This window comes from Gymnoscopelus braueri, assembly GCF_963280865.1.
Source record: "Gymnoscopelus braueri genome assembly, chromosome: 15".
In the NCBI taxonomy this organism is placed as follows: Eukaryota; Metazoa; Chordata; class Actinopteri; order Myctophiformes; family Myctophidae; genus Gymnoscopelus; species Gymnoscopelus braueri.
This window is the reverse complement of record NC_137620.1, coordinates 28,434,147-28,454,146: the sequence shown is the minus strand read 5'-3', so window position 1 is coordinate 28,454,146 and position 20,000 is coordinate 28,434,147. Positions and strand designations below refer to the sequence as shown.

At 43.6% G+C, this 20,000-nt stretch overlaps 1 protein-coding gene across 1 annotated transcript in view; it reads left to right on the top strand.

Moving 5' to 3' along the window:
• Nucleotides 1-20,000, top strand: part of arap2 (ArfGAP with RhoGAP domain, ankyrin repeat and PH domain 2) — a 197,589-nt gene that overhangs the window by 117,136 nt on the left and 60,453 nt on the right. Inside the window, exons 16-17 of the mRNA XM_080451401.1 lie at nt 2,867-2,986; nt 16,656-16,800. Of these exons, the coding sequence (XP_080307527.1) occupies nt 2,867-2,986; nt 16,656-16,800 (265 nt within the window). The remainder of the gene's footprint in view (nt 1-2,866; nt 2,987-16,655; nt 16,801-20,000) is intronic.

Sequence of the window (20,000 nt, the reverse complement as noted above, 5' to 3'; positions counted from 1 at the left end):
GCGGTTGCTCAGCCTTGATACATTTCACATCACTGCTGTGTTATCGATATCCGATCGATTTATATATAGATGTTGATCTTCCGCATAGGGGAGGGGGAGTTGGGTGAGGTTTTTCCACTTAGTCCTGCTTCTTCCTTGATGTTGATTGGTTGGTCAAACGGAATTTGACATTGCTGAGCTGTGCTGCTCTCCAAAAATAAAATAAACAAAAAATAATAATTCTACTTGAGGCGCCCAGAGCAACTTGGCCAAAAATGCTGATCGTCAGGAGCTCTGAAACCAGCACTCCTAGCCCATCTTTATCATAGACATGCATGGCAGAAAGTCGCTTGCAGTTAAACATTTTTTTTGCTGTGGTCACAGCTCTACAGAAGTGTAATGTTTTCTTAACTTTCAATTCCAAATGGGAAACACCATTTTTTTTGGTCCATGTGAGATCTGTTTGAGATCACTGGCACATGTATGCTTATTAGACAATTAACAAATTACTCGGCCAGTTGGCCTGTTGCTAGGTCTACATAAAGAGAACGAGGAACCCGTTTCTTTCTTTTGGGGAGATTATGGCCCTGCGCCTTGCAGTGTCTGCGACAGGTAGAAGTGTCACTTCAATTAAAAGTGGTTTCAATTAAAGTTATTTTACCTTGCTTGATGAGGAGGGCTTGAGGTTGAGGCGATAACATCTCACAAGATATAGCCCTGGCTCCGGCACGAAAGTGAACTTGAGAATTGAAACTAATTGAATTTGGAGAACGATAAGGTTGAATGTGGGGAGCTCTTAAACCTAGCAGGAAAGGCTGAGGAGAGAGGGAGAGAGACCGTGACAGACGAGAGAAAAAAGGGATAGAAAAAATAGACAATGAGATAGATGTGCAAAGAGATTGTGGAGAGGAGAGAGAGCACTGGTACATTTGGGGGGGGAGCAATCTGGGAACCCATCGCCAACTGAAAATGAAAAACAGCGCCCTCTGCTGTTTGTTCTATGTCTGTTGGCTCTGGGCGGACGATAACGTAACACCAGAGCACAAGGAAACCGGTGTTTGTGATGCGCCTTCAGCGCATCACTTCCGCTTGGTGCGACTATGTTTTCATTCCCACTAACAATATTTCTACACGGAACACTAACACCACTTCTCCCAGAGAACATGGATCGTTTTGGTTATAAGCCCACTTGTTTCTATGATGAAAGAGTAAGTTAAAATGTGAATATATTTCCGTGGTTTTGTCTGCTCCGCGGACGCTATTGTTAAATTAGTTTCGGTTTGTTTCGAGGGGGAAAGATCGACGGACATGTGAATCCCGCCCACTACATGTGATTGGGTAAAGCGCGGCCTACTTCCTGATCTGAATGCGCACTCGTTATGACGAACCTCCCCGACAGATTCCAACGCAGTGCAGAAGCTGTTCTTGAGAGATTAGGGGGGGAGTAACTGAACCACCTTTTTTCCCAATTGCCAAGACTTTTTTCTGAAACCATTCATTCACCATTTTATCAAAACTGTACAGATTCTCAAAGCATCATCTATACAAACAGCTAACTTTATGGTCAAAATCTAACCTTGCTCTCAGACAGCACACACAAGCAATCAAAAGCATGTACTACATAACTGCCTTTTAGACACTAGCAGGATTCATTCAAAAACAATCACTTTACTGACATACAGACTACCTGTTCAGGAAGACACATCAAGAAACATTAAAAAAACACATTAGTGGCATGATTATAAGCTTAGGCATTGGCACTGGGTAAAAAATGGAGAGAGAGTTACAAAATCGTGGGATTAAAATGTATATTAAAACTTTGATTTGATAGTGTTTCAGTTCCAAATTTGTCAGCTCATTTATTTATTTATGACATCTAATTTCACTTGTTTATCCTGTATCCGGTATGGATGGATGAAATTGCTATCCTGCCCTGAAAATGTATTTTCTGTTTACTACAGAGCTGCAGAGATGGGGAGACCATGTCACTGAACACACACTCTATAGAATGAATGAATGAATGCATGCATTTACAGTATTTGGTGTTAAAAGGAAAGAGCACATCTGCACTTCCATAACATATTATTCCATTCCATAACATACACAATATCATATCCACTTCTTCCTCTTCGTACTTGACCTTCACCTCCTGATGTCTTCCAGCCTCTGCATGGTTCCAGAGCTCATGCACACACGTGGACCAATAGGGATCCTGTGATTCTGATCGTTGTGTCACGCATTTAGTGGCTTTTTGTTTACACCTGGGGAAAGGTGTGCTCATATTGAGTCGAGATGATTTGACGTGTGTGTGTGTGTGTGTGTGTGTGTGTGTGTGTGTGTGTGTGTGTGTGTGTGTGTGTGTGTGTGTGTGTGTGTGTGTGTGTGTGTGTGTGTGTGTGTGTGTGTGTGTGTGTGTGTGTGTGTGTGTGTGTGTGTGTGTGTGTGTGTGTGTGTGCGAGCGTGCGCTGAATGGACATATAGTGCAGTGAAGGCCTAATTTCTCCACTCTTGCAAAAAACGGTTTTACACAGAAACGTGTGTGAAAAAAGATGTGGATACTGAATAGTGTTTAAAGTTGTGAAAAAAAGTGTGTAGCGGTAAATTAGACCAGGCTAGAGGTTTTCTTGCTGAGGGATCCAGTTATAGTCTAATAGGCAGAGATGGCTTAGCGTGAGCTAAAGTGCATTTCAACCACCAGCATTTATCATCTCTCCATCTATCTGTCAGTTAGAGTATGTGTTCTGAAATGACCGAATTCAATTTTTATGCTTTATGGGTAGCTTTATACACAGTGATGTCACCTTGCAGACTATTTTACTTCATTTGGTTTAATTTATTATTCTTGCACATATTTTTTTGACTCGACTTGTTCATCTCCTTCTGGTAGATTTCCCCAAGTTGGAGCCAGAGAACAGCTCCCTGTCTGATGCCCGGCCTTTCATGGACGGATTCCTGTACATATCCCCTGGCCTCTCCAAGGCTACGCCGGAGCGCCGCGGAAGAGATGGTGAGTAAACGCAACGTGTGTGCGTGTGTGTGTGTGTGTGTGTGTGTTTGTGTTTGTGTGTGTGTGCAGTGGTGGAAAGTAAATAAGTACATTATTTACTTAAGTACTGTAGTTAAGTCAAATTGTGAGGTATTTGTACTTTACTTGAGTATTTCCAATTTCCAATACTATTACTTCTACCCCACTACATCTCAGAGGCAAATATTGTACTTTTACTCCACAACAATTATTTGGAAACTTTAGTTTCTAGTTACTTTGCTGATATAAATTATGATATTATAAAACATACATTAACCCCTTTAGCCCTATTTTATACATAGGCTATTTGAAAATATACAATATGCAAGCTCACAATGTGTCGCATCGCGACGCGTTTTGAGCTTGTGAGCTTGTAGAAATATTTTTGTGCTTTGACTCTTGGTACTTTAAGTATATTTTGATGCCAATACCTTTGTACTTTTACTCAAGTACATTTTGAATTCTGGACTTTTACTCGTAACAGAGTATTTCTATATTGCAGTATTGGTACTTTTACTTAATCCATTAATACCTGGAACGCGTCTGTGTCACTTTAGATGTCTTTGGCTATTCAAAAATAGCAGATATACAAGCTCATAGCGCGGCACCGAGTGCCGCGCTATGAACTTGTAGATCTGCTATTTTTGAAAAATCGAGGGAAAAAAAATGAGTTTTTTTTTTCCAATTCTTTTTTAGGATTTAGAAGACATTTCTAGAATCTTCTCAGGTCTTAAAGGGTTAAGTAAAACATATGAGTACTTCTTCCACCACTGTGTGTGTGTGTGTGTGTGTGTGTTGTTCGTGTACATACTGTACGTAATTGCATGCACATGCACGCAAATTCCCTGTGACAGAGAGTTATGCCAGCACACACACACAGTAAGCCTAACCGATCCATCAATCCGTTAGCCACCCACTTAAAGTAGCAAATTGTCAGGCGTTCTCTCCCGCTTTAAGCACCAGTTCGACTAATCAATGTCAATCAGTCAGTTGTCAGGCTGCCAATCGGTTAATCCGCAGACTAAACAGTCGAGTCGAAGCGATCAATGGATCTGTCCTTCAAAACGCTTCCCGCGCCGGTCGGGTCTTTTGAGAATTGTTGTCAGGTAGAAATATGTTCCTACAAGACCCCGCCGCTGAACCGTACAAACGGGAAGCGCCGAGCGAATCAAAGCCTGAGGTTAACCCGTTCAGTCCGGGAAAGCGTGCGTCTCTGTCATTTTTAGATTTCTATGGCTATTCAAAAAATAGCAGATCTACAACTCATAGCGCGGCACCGAGTGCCACGCTATGAGCTTGTAGATCTGATTTTTTTTGAAAAATTATGAGAATTTGTGCAAATATTTTTTTTAAATAATAATTTATGCGGACATTTATAACTCAAATCTTTGCTTCTGGGGGTCCCTGGAACTACATATTTTACAAATATTCGCTTTAAAAAATATATATTCCAAGATTTGCACAGATTTTCAAGATTTTCCAAAAAATAGCAGACCTACAAGCTCATGTCGTGGCACTCGGTGCTGCGCTATGAGCTTGTATATCTGCTATTTTTGAATAGCCAAAGAACTCTTATAAAATGACACAAATGATGCTTTCCGTCTTTTTTTTTTTTACTCCATAGTTTTGCAGTTATACATCACATGACGCTTTCCCGGTCTTAAAGGGTTAAAAAAACAAGCACGACCTCCTCCGTGTCATCGCTAAACCTCCGTGGCAGACAGCTTCTCCGAGTGTTTCCTCGACTCCCCAAACGGCACCGGCAGCTCTCTCGCTAAAACCCCTCTTTTTTTTCTCCTCGTCTTCCGAGGCTGTTTAAAACTTTTAATCACGTAGCGCTTTTCCTCCTCCAAACTCCCTCGTCTGCCGCTGCTGCTGCTCCGACGACAACAGTCCCAATCCCTGCAAACAGCTGGAGCGATGCTGGGGGCCCATGGGTAATTAGGAGACAGAGTCGGCTGAGGGACGCTCCCTTTGGGACAGGGGGAGGTGATTGGGAAGCGATGGTGGATGGAAAAGAGTGTGTGTGTGCGTGCGTGCGCGCGTGCTTGCTCCTACTATCTTGAGGGAGACAAGAACCTTCTCTCCCCACCTACAGCAGATCTTCGGCATTCCATTCAGTGCACTCTATCTCGGTTTCTCTCTCTCCCTCTCCCTCTCACCCCTCTCCCCCTCAAGTACTTGTGTATTATTAATAACAGTGTAATATTTGTGGAATTCTCCCGCCCTTCTCGCCCAAACGGAATTCCTCGCACGCGGTGGTGACTTCCCCCTCTGCGTGTCTCTTGTTCATTTCGAATGCTCCTGATCCGAGGCCACTCTGAAAAACACATTACCAAAGACCCTGGAAAATCGAATGCATGAACAACAGCGATCATTGATTAGGCTGTTATTGCACGTTACATCATCTATTTGACATGGCAGCTATACCCGTAGGATGGACAGCAATCCATGTAAAACTCAACAGAGTCCTCACTCAAACTTTCAAAGTGGCAACAGCGCAAACAAAACTCTTTATTACACAGCTGTGTTGAATGCTCAATAACGTATAGACTGGATACATACAATACGATTCTCACCAATCCATATACTGTACAACTCCACAGAATCCTCAAACTAATACCATTTCAAAGCAGCTACTCCAAAGTCTTACGTCATAGTTAACCCGTTCAATCCGGGGAACGTGTCTACAAATGTCTTCTAAATCCTAACAGTTTTCTAAAAAAACATAGGTTGCTACATGTCAAGGACTACAAAGATTATATTTATTTGGTCGCGGACCCCCATCTCAAAATGTTTTTGTTCCACGGACCCCCAGAAGCAAAGATTTGAGTTACAAATGTTAGCTTTAAAAATATATATATATATTGAAAGATTTGCAAAAATGTTCATGATTTTTCAAAAATAGCAGATATAACAAGCTCATAGCGCGGCACTCGGTGCCGCGCTATGAGCTTGTAGATCTGATATTTTTTAATAGCCAAATTATAAAATAATGGCTATAGCTAAAAATCTGAAATGACACCGATGCGTTCCCGGATTTAACGGGTTAAACTAAGATTAGATAAACTATATATTGTAAATTCCAGGTGTCATACAGTAGCAGCAACAGGTCTCTGAAAGGTGTGTGTTTTGTGGTGTGCCGTCTGTGGCTGAATGTGCTCCTCATCCCTGCTAGCTCTTCACAGATTGTCTGGTTCAGTGGTTCTCAGTGAGTTCTTCAGTGAGATATGGGCACATGGTAGAGTCTGTCCCCGGCTTCAGACAGCAGGCATAAATGTAACTTTGAAAAGTTAATCTGTGTAAGTTATATATTAGATTTAGTTTGAAGCCAAATGAAGCGTTGTATATACCTGTGAGATGTGAGTGTGAGAATGTTGTGCAGTCTAAGCATAGCCAATCGATATTTAAAAGACAACGGTATCCCCGCTGCGTGGGGGAGAAGGTGTTAGGACGTGTGGAGCAGAGAGGGGAGACAGTGGCCAATGATATTGCAGGGAAAAAAAGTCAATTTGACCAAAAGTCTGTCTGTGGTGGTAGGTGGACTTAATGCCGTCACTCGAGTGTTAAGTGGTGAATGTGACGTGCCACCTGTGGTGTGATTTGTGTGTGTCAAAGAGGACAAAGAGGAAAGCATTGTACTGGCGGCAGTGCAGGGAATAAAAAGTGTTCTAGGCCCATTTTTGTTATATACAGCTATTAATTTTGCCCCCGTTAAAAGCCTTAGCCATTATAAAATTATCTCTCTCTTTTCTCTCCCTCCCTCTCTCTCTCTACCTCCCTCCTCTCTCTCTCTCTCTCTCTCTCTCTCTCTCTCTCTCTCTCTCTCTCTCTCTCTCTCTCTCTCTCTCTCGCTCTCTCTCTCTCCGTTCCCCCCCCCCCTCTCTCTCTCTCTCTCTCTCTCTCTCTCTCTCTCTCTCTCTCTCTCTCTCTCTCTCTCTCTCTCCCCCCCCGTCTCTCATGTCCCGTAACATTTCGTCCCATAGACACCAAGTTATTTCATCTATTATGGAAAGACTTACAAGTTTGGCTTTTGTGCGTTAATGGCGCTTCAGCTGTTGCCGCGGCTGTTGAAAAATTCAAAGGGGCCGGGTTTTTAAACTATACACACACTCCAACTTCGCCGATCATGAAGGGACCGCTGCAGGGGCTTTGTGAGCGTGCGGGGGGGACAGGGGGGACGGGACTGGGTAGATGAGGTATTTTTGAGTTTGCTTCTGAATGCCTTTAGCTCCCAGGCTAATGGTTTGATGGTCTATAGATACACCCATGAAGCTTTTAATAATTCATACAGTATGGCTGCGCTCAGGATTTAATAAAAGCACTCGGCGCATGCCGTCGTATAGGCTAGGGCTTTTTTTTTTTCCCTATCAGGAAAAACCTCCGCACTTCCCCGCCTGCCACCGAGGGGAGCGAAATTCAGGCTTTATGCCATAAATTAATTTGGTGAGAAAATTTGGTGATGCTCTGGGTGGAGTGATGGGGGATGGTTGTGTGTGTGTGTGTGTGTGTGTGTGTGTTTGGGGTGGGGGGGTGCTGGCATGTTAGCTACCCCTGTTTCAGTAAAAAAAAGTATTGTATTTGTGCTCACTGGGGGGTAATGAGAGCGAGTTAGAAGTAACTCTCTCTCAATTCTTTTGGATTAACTTGTCTTCTACTGCTCCTCCGCGCAACAGGGACTCAAATCTCCCACAGAGAGGGAAGGAGAACGTGTTGGAGGAGATGGGGTGGTTGGGGTGGGGTGGGCGGAGGGCAGAACATGGCAAAGGAGAGGAGTTAAAGAACTACAGAGACATTGGAGAGAATGAGAAAATGTGATGAAAGAAGGTAGATACAGTAAAACACAGCGAGGGAGATAGAAAAGTGCGTGAGGAATGGAAATTGAGGTGTATGTAGTTTGTTAAAGGGGACAATCAAACTGGGACCATCTCAGTACCAGATAATAAGTCTGAAGATAATAAGTCAGAAGAGAACAATTCCGTTCTGCAACGTTGCACTCAAATGTCCTCTTTCATTGGAAGGGAAGAAGAGTCTAAAGTCCTCAGAACATGGCAGGAGCCTCCATCAGGGCCTGCTGTGACCAGTGGTATGCAATAACTCAGTACCTTTAATTGAGCACAGCACATATCTTTCACTCCGCTACATTTCAATTAGAAATGACTCCACCATATTTCTAGGATGGGACCAAACTTACAAAAATATATTATGAATTAACCACTTGAGCCCTTATTTAAATATAGAGTGAAAATAGAGCTCACATATAGCGATACGTTGCGTTGTGAGCTTGTAGATCTGCTATTCTCACTATTTATTTTTAAATGTCTGAATTATTTATTATATGTAAATGTCCAACGCAGCAATGCATATTAAAAAAGAAAATGTACTTCACAATTTGTACTTTTGAATCCTTGAGCATTTACTTTGTCCACCACTGAGTGTTACACCCTGACAAAGGCAGCATTGCAAATCTCACTGCATTGGACTTTTCTTCTCTTTGCATATATGGTACAGCATGTCTATAACCCCTCCACTCCAAAGGGCACCTTTTGCAGAGTTGCTCTTGTATCTCTCTTTGTGCTAGAGAGTGCAAGGACACACTCTGATCCTCCTGTCTTTCACTAAACGCTTTCGGTCTGACTGGAACTGGAAACTTCTGCATAATGAACCTTACAAAGTGCCTGTCGCATAATGTCTCGTTGTTTTGTTTGAAACATAATGAAATATGTAATGATTTGAATTCCATTTAATCTAAAAAACCTTTCTTTGAGGGAAGTCCTTTGAGATCCAAGATCTCTTATGCAATGGAGCCCTGCATACAAAAAGGAACACAATTTCATAACACAGGAAAAACAACTAATTCTCTATGTTGCATTCATTTACAAAAAGTCACAACACACCGATTTTTATTCCAGGCAGGTGCTTTTGGCTTCTTCCAGGATCAAATCTACCTCTAGATTCTTAACAGCATCAAAGCGGACATAGCAATTTAGCTTCAAACTGTCCTTTATTAGACCCAACCCAACAGGTTTCGGGCACCAACATCCCAAGAAGACAGCGGTGGTCAACCCTCAAACAGATCCAGGACCGCTCATATAGCCTCTGCTTGGCCAGCCTTCACAAATGGGGCAGCAGCCAAAGTCCACTATGCTTATGGAGAGGAGCAAACAATCAGTGGTGGAAAAAGTACTCACATGTTTTACTTAAGTAAAAGTATCAGTAACACAGGCCTTTAACTTGTAACAGAGTATTTTTATATTGTAAAATATATGAGTACTTCTTCCACCACTCCATATGGAGAGGAGCAAACAATGGAACTCATAATTGAAGCTGGCCCCCTCCAAATATGTAGTTTTATAGTCACCCTCCACACAGCAGACCCAGAGGCAGCTGCTTGGCTTGAAGACTTTCGCTAAATGAATTTGTTGCACACATCACATACGCAACTCATACGCAACTCCAACTTCCTTTCGACTAAGTGGAAAAACAAACCCTCTCCCATACTTCATTATGCGGAACAACTTCACCCTGTCTGTGTCTGACTAACACCCGGTCTTTTACAACCTTTCTTTCTTTCTTTCTTTCTTTCCTTCCTCTCTTTCTTACTTTATCACTTTCTTGTGCTCTGGATGTATCCCTCCTTCCCTCTCCATGTTAATGAAGTGGGCTGCCATGCTGGCACAGACAGAGAGGACGAGACACCTTCAATTCCTCCATTTCCATTTCCAGCCCTCCTGTCAGGTTGTCCAGCATAGATGACTTCATCACAGATATTTCCGTCTTAAGGCGCGAGAGGTGGGAAAGCGAAGGCGAGGCTATATGAAGGGAGGGAGGGAGGTAGGGAGGGAGACGAGACAAGGAGGAGGGGATGACTCAGTGGAGAGTTGCACAGCAGCCCGATCCGGATGTGTCCGTGCCATTTTAACTAAATGGTGTGAAAGCGAGACACCGTCTTCAGCCATTCTTCTCTATATCCCCCTCTTTGACCTGCATTTAAGTCTTCTACCGGAGACGCCGCCAGTCATTAAATTATTGGCTTTGGAATGTGACAATAAAACTAATTTCAAAGCTTCATTTGGTGTGTAATATGTCAGGTTTTGGGTGAACTACTCCTTTAACCCATAAAAAAACGGGAAAGCATCTGTGTCATTTTAGATTTTAGCGTTGGCCATTCGAAAATAGAAGATCTACAAGCTCGCAGCGCGTTGTTGAACAATCTTGAAAGTGTTTTGAGTAATTTAGATTTTTCTTAGCACAAATCTTCTCTTCTGGGGGGAGGGTGAGTGGGGGGCTGGCATAAAATATTTTCAGATGGGGGTCCATGGACAGATATATCAATATGGGGGTCCTTGGCATGACAAAGTTTTAAAACTACTGATTTAGAAGGCATGTGTAGGATCGGCCTCAGGTCTTAATGGGTTAAATAAAAATAAATGAATAGTAATAATACCCAAGATGTTGTTTTCTTACTATGCCTTTAACCCATTAACTGATTAAAGGTATTTTCATATTTTTTTAGCCAGTGCCAGAGATTTTTAATTGAAAAAAAAAGTACTCAGGAGCCGAGATACAGAATTTTTAAGTTTTAAGTTAACAAGGAAGTCGATAGGAGTCTAGATCTTCGAAAAATCATGTTCTTTACGTGTTCTTTTTTTTTTCTTTTTTTTTTCATGTAGATCTACGCGACTGGCACGTGGCGGCTTTAAATAGGTTCGCGTAGATCTACGTGATTGGCAGTGAATCAGTTTATCTAAGACACCTGTCCCACTTCCTATTGCAGGGACCCCTCCCTGGTGTTGTATTGAGCATTCGGCTCTTGTCCTGTTGTTACAGCTGCAAAAACATTAAAGTTGACGGTTGTTTGTCTCCTCCAGGCAGGACTCTTGACCCTGTAGGTCGAACAAAAAAAAAGGAATTCCCTTGATCATGACGCAACAACACTCCATATAGGCCACACCCATTTGTACCAGACTAGAGTTTTCTTTAAAATAAACATTTGCTACTACTCTGTCAGATGTTTCATATTCCATTCCGATTGGCTGTGACTGACTTGCGGGCCCTAGCCTCGATCTCCAGGCTTTTATTTGTTTTTTTCTGGACCAAGCTGTTGACATTTCTGGCATAGGAAGTGGGAGTCGATCTTTCATTTCCCCAACCAACCAGAGTGCAGTGGGCGTCGCTCCAAATGTTGTGACGTCAGGGCTCTCTATGCTGCGGGGGAGGAGATGGGGTGTGGGGTGCACAGATCGTTGAACCAATGGTAGCCACCGGTTGTTTTAACCGGAGATTTTGAATCCGCCCTTCTAGACCAGATATCAGACACGCTGGGGCAGGCCCTGACTTGCGGGCCCTGGGTAGGCAACCCGGTCTGGTGGAGACCTGTGCTCAGAGGAGCACACTTTTCTAGTTTGGATCTGTATCTAATAAATGCCTCCTCAAGTGTCTGTCTTGTGGTTGTATGTACAGTATATTTTGTATCCTGATTAAGAAATAATAATAATAATAATACAAATTAAATTAAAATAACTGGGGATCAGAAGGAAAAAAGAAAGAAAGAATAAAAAAGTATGCAGCACAACTTTCTTCTTCCATAACTTGGCCTGTTCAGTCAGTGTGCAATAATTAATTAGCGTAGTGATTAGCGTAATCAATCTGCTCATTGTCTACGGTTGGAACATTCAGCACATTTCACAAAGTCACTTAAATGAGAGAGAGAGAGAGAAAGAGGGGGAGAGAGGGAGAGCGAAAGTGACAAAGAGCGAGCACAGGCATGAGGATTCGTATTCCTGTAGAAGACCCGTATTGCGGGAAGGGAAGCGCTCTTGGCACACAAACTAATTGGCCCAATTTAGCTGGTGGGAACGCGTACTTCGGGTACATTCTGCTAGCATACCCTCTGGCGGCTGATGTGGACCCCCGTGGCGAACGGCTGGGCCAGGGGGCTGTGGCCCTGTGTGTGTGTGTGTGTGTGTGTGTGTGTCGGGGGGGAACAGCTGGCGACGGATGCAGCTGCTTGATTGTAAATCAAGCGCTATTGTTGTTTCTGCTCGCGGGCTGGCACTTGTATGGGAGTTTGTGGGCATCCGCTTCAGTCGATGCTGAGCCCGCAAACTGTGTGCGAAGACCAGCACTGGGTGATGGAGCGCTGGTGACAGTGCTGGTATTCCTTTATGGCTGCAGCCATGGTAGAGTTTTAACCACTTAAATGACCATGGTCGATTCTACAAATGTCATCTAAATCCTAACAGTTTAAAAAAAAAAACGTATGTTGCTATATATCAGTGGTTCTCCAACTTTTTCATATGAAGGACCCCCAACATTATATGTATTTGGCCGCGGACCCCCATCTGAAAATATTTTGTTCCAGGGACTCCCAGAATCAACCATACCAACTTGGGTTCAGACTTTCTGTTTGCAGGCTCACCTGCCTCACACCCTTGTCTCTTGGAGCACTTCCACATACAGATAAACAACCCCATCATTACAGCCTCCTCTGCTCATTTCTCTCTAAGCCTGTCATTGCTGCACGGTTCAACTCCCTGCAGTCTTTTGTGTACGTTTTTAAAATGTCAATTCAAATCAACCTATATAATAGGGATTTAACAAGTCATGTTTGTCAAAAAAGAAGAAAAAGAAAATGGCCATTCTTCTGCTTTTGTGCATGCGCTCTCTCTGCCCCGATTTCCTTCAGTGTTTGCTTCGTGGCTCAGGCCCATATACATAATGGTAAAATGATAAATGGTGCAAATATGTGGCGCCTTTCTCCAAAGCGCTTTACATTGTCCATTACATTCACCCCTTGATTGATTGATTGAATATTATTAGACAGAAATGTAAAAAACAGCACGAGTACAGTCAAACACTTTGTCTAGAAGGATAACACCAAAAAAGTCCTTGCGGTCTTGTTTACATTGGGGTCCGAGGTATTCAAATCATCAACATAGAAAAAAATAGAACCAAACATTCAATATCATCACAAATATAAAACACTATATGTACAGAGTAGAAAAAAAGGGACGCATGCATGCGTCCTGTACCTACATCTGTGGGTGCGCTGGCTGGTAATGAAATGATTCCGTGGAAACCCGACCTCCCAGGATTCACATTAATTTGTCTCTGTGCTGTCAGGTTCGCCGGGTTGCCACAGAGATTATGGTTCCCCGATTCCTGAGAAAATTGATAGTGTGTCCCACCCCCCAGTCCTTCGGGTAGATATAGAGTATGGTACAGGTGGGTCTCGCTCCAATCTGCAAAATCCAAAATAAGAAATATGATGTAATCTGTAATACCTCAGAGTCCAGTGATGCAGCATTTCCAGCTCGAATTGTTGATATTCCAGTTAAATCGCTGCGCACCTGTTTCTAGTTACCAAACACAATTTGTCATTATAATAAGGTCATAATGCGGCTAAACAATGCCCGCAACCATTTGGGGAGTTTTATTTTAAGCGACAGTGCCAAGATAATCAATGAATTTTCAGCTTTCCAGACGATCACGCAATAAAGAAATTTGGCTTCAGCTAATGAAACTAAAGTGAACTTAAGAAGCTCACTGGCAGGTGGATAACACTCGGGGTGGAATTGATACCGCGGGGGGCTTATTAACCTCAGCTTCCACATCCTGCAAGAATGTATGTTGGCTGAAAACAAAACGCTGAGGGAGGGGGGGGGTGGCAGTAACAACAAAACAATCCAGTACAAAACAACAGAAGTTAACTTTCCTTCCTGTGAAAGGTGTCAGGCATGGCATTTTGCAGGACTCCTGTGTGTGAGTAAAGCAACTACGTACATTTACTCAAAAGTACTCAAAACATTTGAGTACTTTCTCCACCACTGGCAGTCAGGGGATGTGCTTGTGCAGAGATAAAGTGCTCGTATGATTCTTTTCTTGTCTCTTCCCTGCTTGCTGTCAGATAGATTGTGTAGGTAATGACTGTAAATACCAGCTGTCAGCGAGTCTATGGGGACTGGACTGTAAGTGTTGTGTTGAGAATCGGGGTCAGGAGATGGCATCTTTTTTCGTTTCCTTTTAATGCCAGTGTCAATAACTTCATATTAGCCATTTCGCATCTATGAAGCCGGTATAGGACAACACTGTCCAAACCGTTTCCCGATAGAAAACAAGAAAGCTTTTTCTTTCTTTCTTTTTTGAGAGGTCGGAGACATAGAGATCTATACAGAACAAGACGACGGAGAAAGGGTTGTGATGGAATGGGGTCCAAAGCATTCCTATGCTTTTCACATCGCATTCTGCTTTTCATAAAAGGCTGTTGTAGACACGTCCTCTTTTTATTGGAACTATATCTGTTTCTTCAGAAGCAAACACGCACAGTTGGCAGAGGAGTACTAGATCATTAGCATATTCATGAGATGAATGGAATTGAAACTTTGGAGTTGGTAGCGACAGGGGGTTGTGTGTGCGTGTGTGTGTGTGTGCGTGTGAGTGTGAGTGTGCGTGTGCGTGTGCGTGTGCGTGTATGTACGGTATGTGTGTGTGTGTGCGCGTGTGTGCGTGCGTTTGTTTGTTTGTTGCGGAACTAAAAAAGCAGATGGCACTGGTGACTTTGAAAATCCAAAATTAGGTATGTTTTCTTGAACTTCATGCTCATTGGCTATGTAAATCGCAGACTCAGACAGTCATGAAAGACTGTGTTGTGTCAATTTGTGTCTTCCGCATTTTCCACCGAGATCATGTCTGTTTATTGAAACCCCGATGTGCACTCGCTGTTTTCTTAACTCACAATAAAGTAGACATTAGTGACAGCGTACAGAAGGGAAGGTGATGTGCGTGTTGCTTACGTGCGTGTTCACGTGCTGTGTGGGCTCTGAAAGGATGAGCTAAGATGAGGAGATTTAGGGATATTCGGTAGGACTAGGCCGATGCCACTCTGGTATTGATGCGCGGGTCAGGTTTTTTCATAACCCGCCCCGCACGGGAGCCCAACCCGCCCCAACCTGTCCCGCAAAAATGAATATAAATCAACAAACCAGCCCGTCCCGCAACCCACCAAAAAAACAACAACACACAAGCAAGTCCATTCAATTGCTTTCCAGAGAGAGAGAGAGAGAGAGAGAGAGGGGGACAGAGGGAGGGAGAAAGAGAGAGATCATGCGTGCGAGAGAGAGAAGGTGTGTTTTGGTGTGTTTTTTTTCTTCCGTGGGTTGACCCGCTTTGCCCGCCCCGCGATAATTGCGTCGTAATCTATAATCGGGGCGGCAGTGGCTCAGGGGTAGAGTCGCCAGGTAGAGTGAACTGGAAACCGCAAGGTTCCCAGTTCCATCCCGGGCTGGGGCGCTCCCCCAGAGTTAGTGTCGAAGTGTCCTTGAGCAAGACGCTGAACCCCTAATTGCTCCCGATGAGCAGGTTGGTGCCTTGCATGGTTTCCTCCGCCATCGGTGTATGAATGTGTGTGTGAATGGGTGAATGTAATGCACAATCTATGTAAAGCGCTTTGGATAAAAGCGCTATATAAATTTACAAATTTTCAGGCCAAGGACCCCTTAGCTGAGAGAGAGATGAAGCAGGGACCCCCTCTTGTATAAAATGGTGTTGCAGATTAAACCTCTTATGGGGTAATCTTATTCCATAGCTACTGTAGTTACAGTTGCTACTGTAGCTTCATAGACTTTTTGACATGTTTGACCTCACTACTAAGAAAACCTGCTGCTCTTTTTTCCCCCTACACCAAACCTATTTGCTGGCAATTAGCCGATCTACAAGCTCACAACGCCTCTCGCTGCTCGTAGATGCTGCTATATATGAGGCTTCCCCACAGAAAAGGGATGCTACGGTTCAAGTGGTTAATGTAATTAAAGGTTCCTATTACACAAAGATTTGGCGGTCCCCCCTGTGGTAACCCTGAGGACCCCCTAGGGGTCCCGGACCCCCTGTTGAAGACCCCTGACTTAGTGCACTTAGTGCAGTGTACATGATTATAGTAGAGGCCAGTCTATGACGTCAGTACTATTACATCATATTAACCCATTGATACCTGGAACGCATCTGTGTCACTTTAGATTTCTTTGGCTATTCAAAAATAGCAGATATACAAGCTCATAGCGCGGCACCGAGTGCCGCGCTATGAACTTGTAGATCTGCTATTTTTGAAAAATCGTGACATTTTTTTTTTTAGATTTTTTCCCAAAAACTGTTAGGATTTTTGATTTTTTTTAAAGAATCGCCTCAGGTCTTAAAGGGTTAATTAGGGATATCCACAATATATACGATGTATCTGTGTTCCTTTTTGGGCTCACACAGACAGACAGACAGACAGACAGACAGACAGACGGATACAGAGATTTATGGATTTATAGATATGGACAACCGCTCATCCGCCGACTTCCCACTCGGTGCTGCACTCCCTCGGGTCCCCAGCGATGCACATGGCGAGTTTGAAACTCCCAACAGAGACTGTGCCACTCAAGCATCGGACTGTTCAGCCGCAACAGGCGGGGGTGCTGTAAAAACAGCAGACTAATCCTCAACGCGTACACTCCATTGTCTTGTGGACGAAAACCACGTCAAACACGTCCTTAGCAGTGAATGAGTTAATGGGTTCAGAAATTGAATTATTTCCATCAAATGTGCTTACAGTACGTGTACATTATTTCATTAAAATGTGTGTGTGTGTGTGTGTGTGTGTGTGGTGCTGTAGAGATGGTGAGACGCTGGTGTACCTTGGAGGGAGGCTTCTTGAGTTACTATGAGAGCGAGCGGAGCCCCACGGCCAGCGGCAGAGTGGACGTTTCAGAGGTGGTCAGCCTGGCGGTCAGCAACACCGAGACCATGACAGGAGCAGGGTATGGACACACACACACACACACACACACACACACACACACACACACACACACACTATTCAAATTGTACGGAATTCAAAATGGAATTCAAAATGTACTTGAGTAAAAGTACAAAAGTATTGGTATCAAAATGTATTTAAAGTACCAAAAGTAGAAAGTACTGATCATTATGCAGAATGTCACATTTTACAAGTTTTCGAATGTGTAAAATTTATAAAAAATCTGTTGAAAATAGCAGATCTACAGTGCAACAGTGTGTGTTGGGGGGGGGGGGTGTTCTGCAAGTCTATGCGAGTGTACAGTAGGCTACACAAGAAAAAGTGACACAGATAGAGAGTGAAGGACAGAACAGAAAAAAAAGCAAAGAAAACCAGAATATTTGAAGGTCAGAAATTACCTTGACATGTTCTTGCAGAAACAGAGAGCACCAGCCCCTCCCTCCCTCCCCCCCACACAAAAAAAGGGAGTTCTTAAATCACCCCAACTTATCACTATTCAACATATTTCCGTTGCATTAATTCCCCAGAAGTGGGCAAAGTAATATGCATACAACCTTAGCGAACGCATGCAGCCGGGGCCACGCTATAATTCAACGGGGCCTCCTGTGCCTTGGTGGAATTACCCAAATGTGGTGTTTAACCCATTAAGACCGGGAACGTGCCTTTTTAAGATGTCTTTGGCTATTCAAAAATAGCAGATATACAAGCTCACAGCGCGGCACCATAGAGCGTGTAGATCTGCAAACATTTGTAACTCAAATCTTTGGTCTGCATGGGGATTCTACAAATGTCTTCTAAATCCTATGAGTGGTGCTTAAAAACCTTTTTCGTGTCAAGGACCCCCAAAATGAAGGAATGTATTTGGCCGCGGACCCCCATCTCAAAATATTTTGTTCCAGGGACCCCCAGAAGCAAAGATTTGAGCAAAAGAAAATCCCTTATCCAAGTATAAAATAATGGATAAAGTGGTTTACACGGATGCGTTTCCCGGTCTTATTGGTTTAATGAAAACGACACACACAGGGGCTCCTGCAGCGCGGCGATAGGCTGCTGGTGGGAGTGTGTCATATCTGCATAAGTTAATATTCATGAGACTGCAGACAGTCAAGAGGTTAGCGCCGGCGCCCGGGCGCCGCTTCTCCTCACACACACACACACACGGGCCTGCTGGGAGCTGTGGAGGCTGGGGAAGTGAGGGGGAGTTTAATCTAGTGTAACTTATGGCCATCATCACCGGGGGGGGATATATCAGCGACGGGGAAAGTCTGATAATAGCCTTTCTGGAGGGACGCTATGACCTGTAAAACTGGCACATTTGTGCGTGTGGCTAAAAAACAACGACATGTTAGCGGGTATAAGCTCCCGCCCACGCGCGCATTTTCGCGTATACGCATGCGTGCGAGCATGCAAACGCGCCCCACACACTCTATACGACCGCATTAGCTTAGCACAATTTTCGAGCGCGGGAGGATTAAAAGGGCCATGGGTTTTGAGCCGTCCAGATGTGTGCTCTAATGGCTGCATAAATAACATTTGCAAATTAAAGCATTGTTTCCTCTGCATAACATCTGCTGCTTCCATAATCGGCCCGGCTTATGCTCTGATCACAGCACATTATCAGACTCCTCGCTCGGAATAATAAGCGGAACGGCACTCCCATGTATACAGTACACACATACACACACACACACACACACTCCTTCTGGTGAACACGCGCACACACACATACAGGCACGTGCACACAGGATACAGATCCTACAGTGAAGTCATCACTTTTAATGTAACTCTGAGAATGTAAAAAAAAACAAGACAGGGTCTAGTAACGGCTTGGCTCACATGTGGATCTTAATAATAGCCTACATACGATTATACAATATAGGGCTTTTCTAGGTACTCAAAGTCGCTTTACAGAGCAGATAAACTTTATTAGAACAAACTAGTTAAAAAGGTTATAACTATAAAAGAAAGGTAAACAAAAGGAAGGGTGGGGGTTGGGGTTTTATGTAGGGGAATGCGAGTCTGAAAAGGTGGGTTTCGAGTGTGGTTTTAAACGTGGTGAGGGTGCATGGGGGCAGCTCTGATGTGAGCTGGGAGTGAGTTCCACAGTGAGTGGGCGGCCTCCGAGAAGGCCCTGTCACCCCAGTTCCGCTTATTTGTCCAGAGGGTTGTCCATGAGGTTGGCATCACCCGACCTGAGGGAGCGGGGAGGGGGACGTGGCGTTTGACGAGTCCAGAGATGTAGCTTCACGTGGACTTCACGTGGCCATGACGTATCTATGATGAAATGACTGCAAATTTGGGCAAGGTTTCAGCCCTGATCCGAGCCCCCCTTTGACTCCCGTTATAACATTTAAGGTAAATATTTCAAAAAATATATAAAACGCCTTATAGACGCTGTTGGCTCTGTAAAAAAATCCATAACGCGTCCATTTTTCACCGGCGGAATTAAATTAACACTTTTACTGTGCACCTCGTTCAGCCATCGATCCACACCCTCCAGAGGGTTTTAGGACAAAATAAGCTAAAGTGCTGACACAGCGGGGCTCGCACTATATTATGTTTTCACTTCCGCACGGAATATAGAAAAAAGGGGAAGTTCGCTCATAAGAAACTTTTTTAACCCTTTAAGACCGGGAACACATCTGTGTAACCACCATTATGTTATACTTTGGCAATTAAAAAATAGCAGATCTACAAGCTCATAGCGCTACGAGCTTGTAGATCTGCTATTTTTGAAAAATCGTGAAAATGTGTGCATATCTTTGAATATATATATATTTTGAAAGCGATATTGTTTTTGCTCAAATCTTTGCTTCTGGGCGTTCCTGGACGAACATATTTTTAGATGGGGGTCCGCGGCCAAATACATATCATTTTGGAGGTCCTTGACATGAAAAAGTTAGAGCACCACAAAAAAACATACGTTAAAAAATTGAATTAAAAAAGCCTCCCCAGAAGCAAAGATTTGAGTTACAAATGTTCGCTTTAAAAAATATATATTCAAAAAATTTCAAAAAATTTCACACATTTTCAAAAATAGCAGATCTACAAGCTCATAGCGCGGCACTCGGTGCCGCGCTATGAGCTTGTATATCTGCTATTTTTGAATAGCCCAAAGAAATCAAAAAATGACACACAGATGCGTTCCCGGTCTTAATGGGTTAACTGAATTGTAATCTGGCAGAGGGATACGAGGGAGGG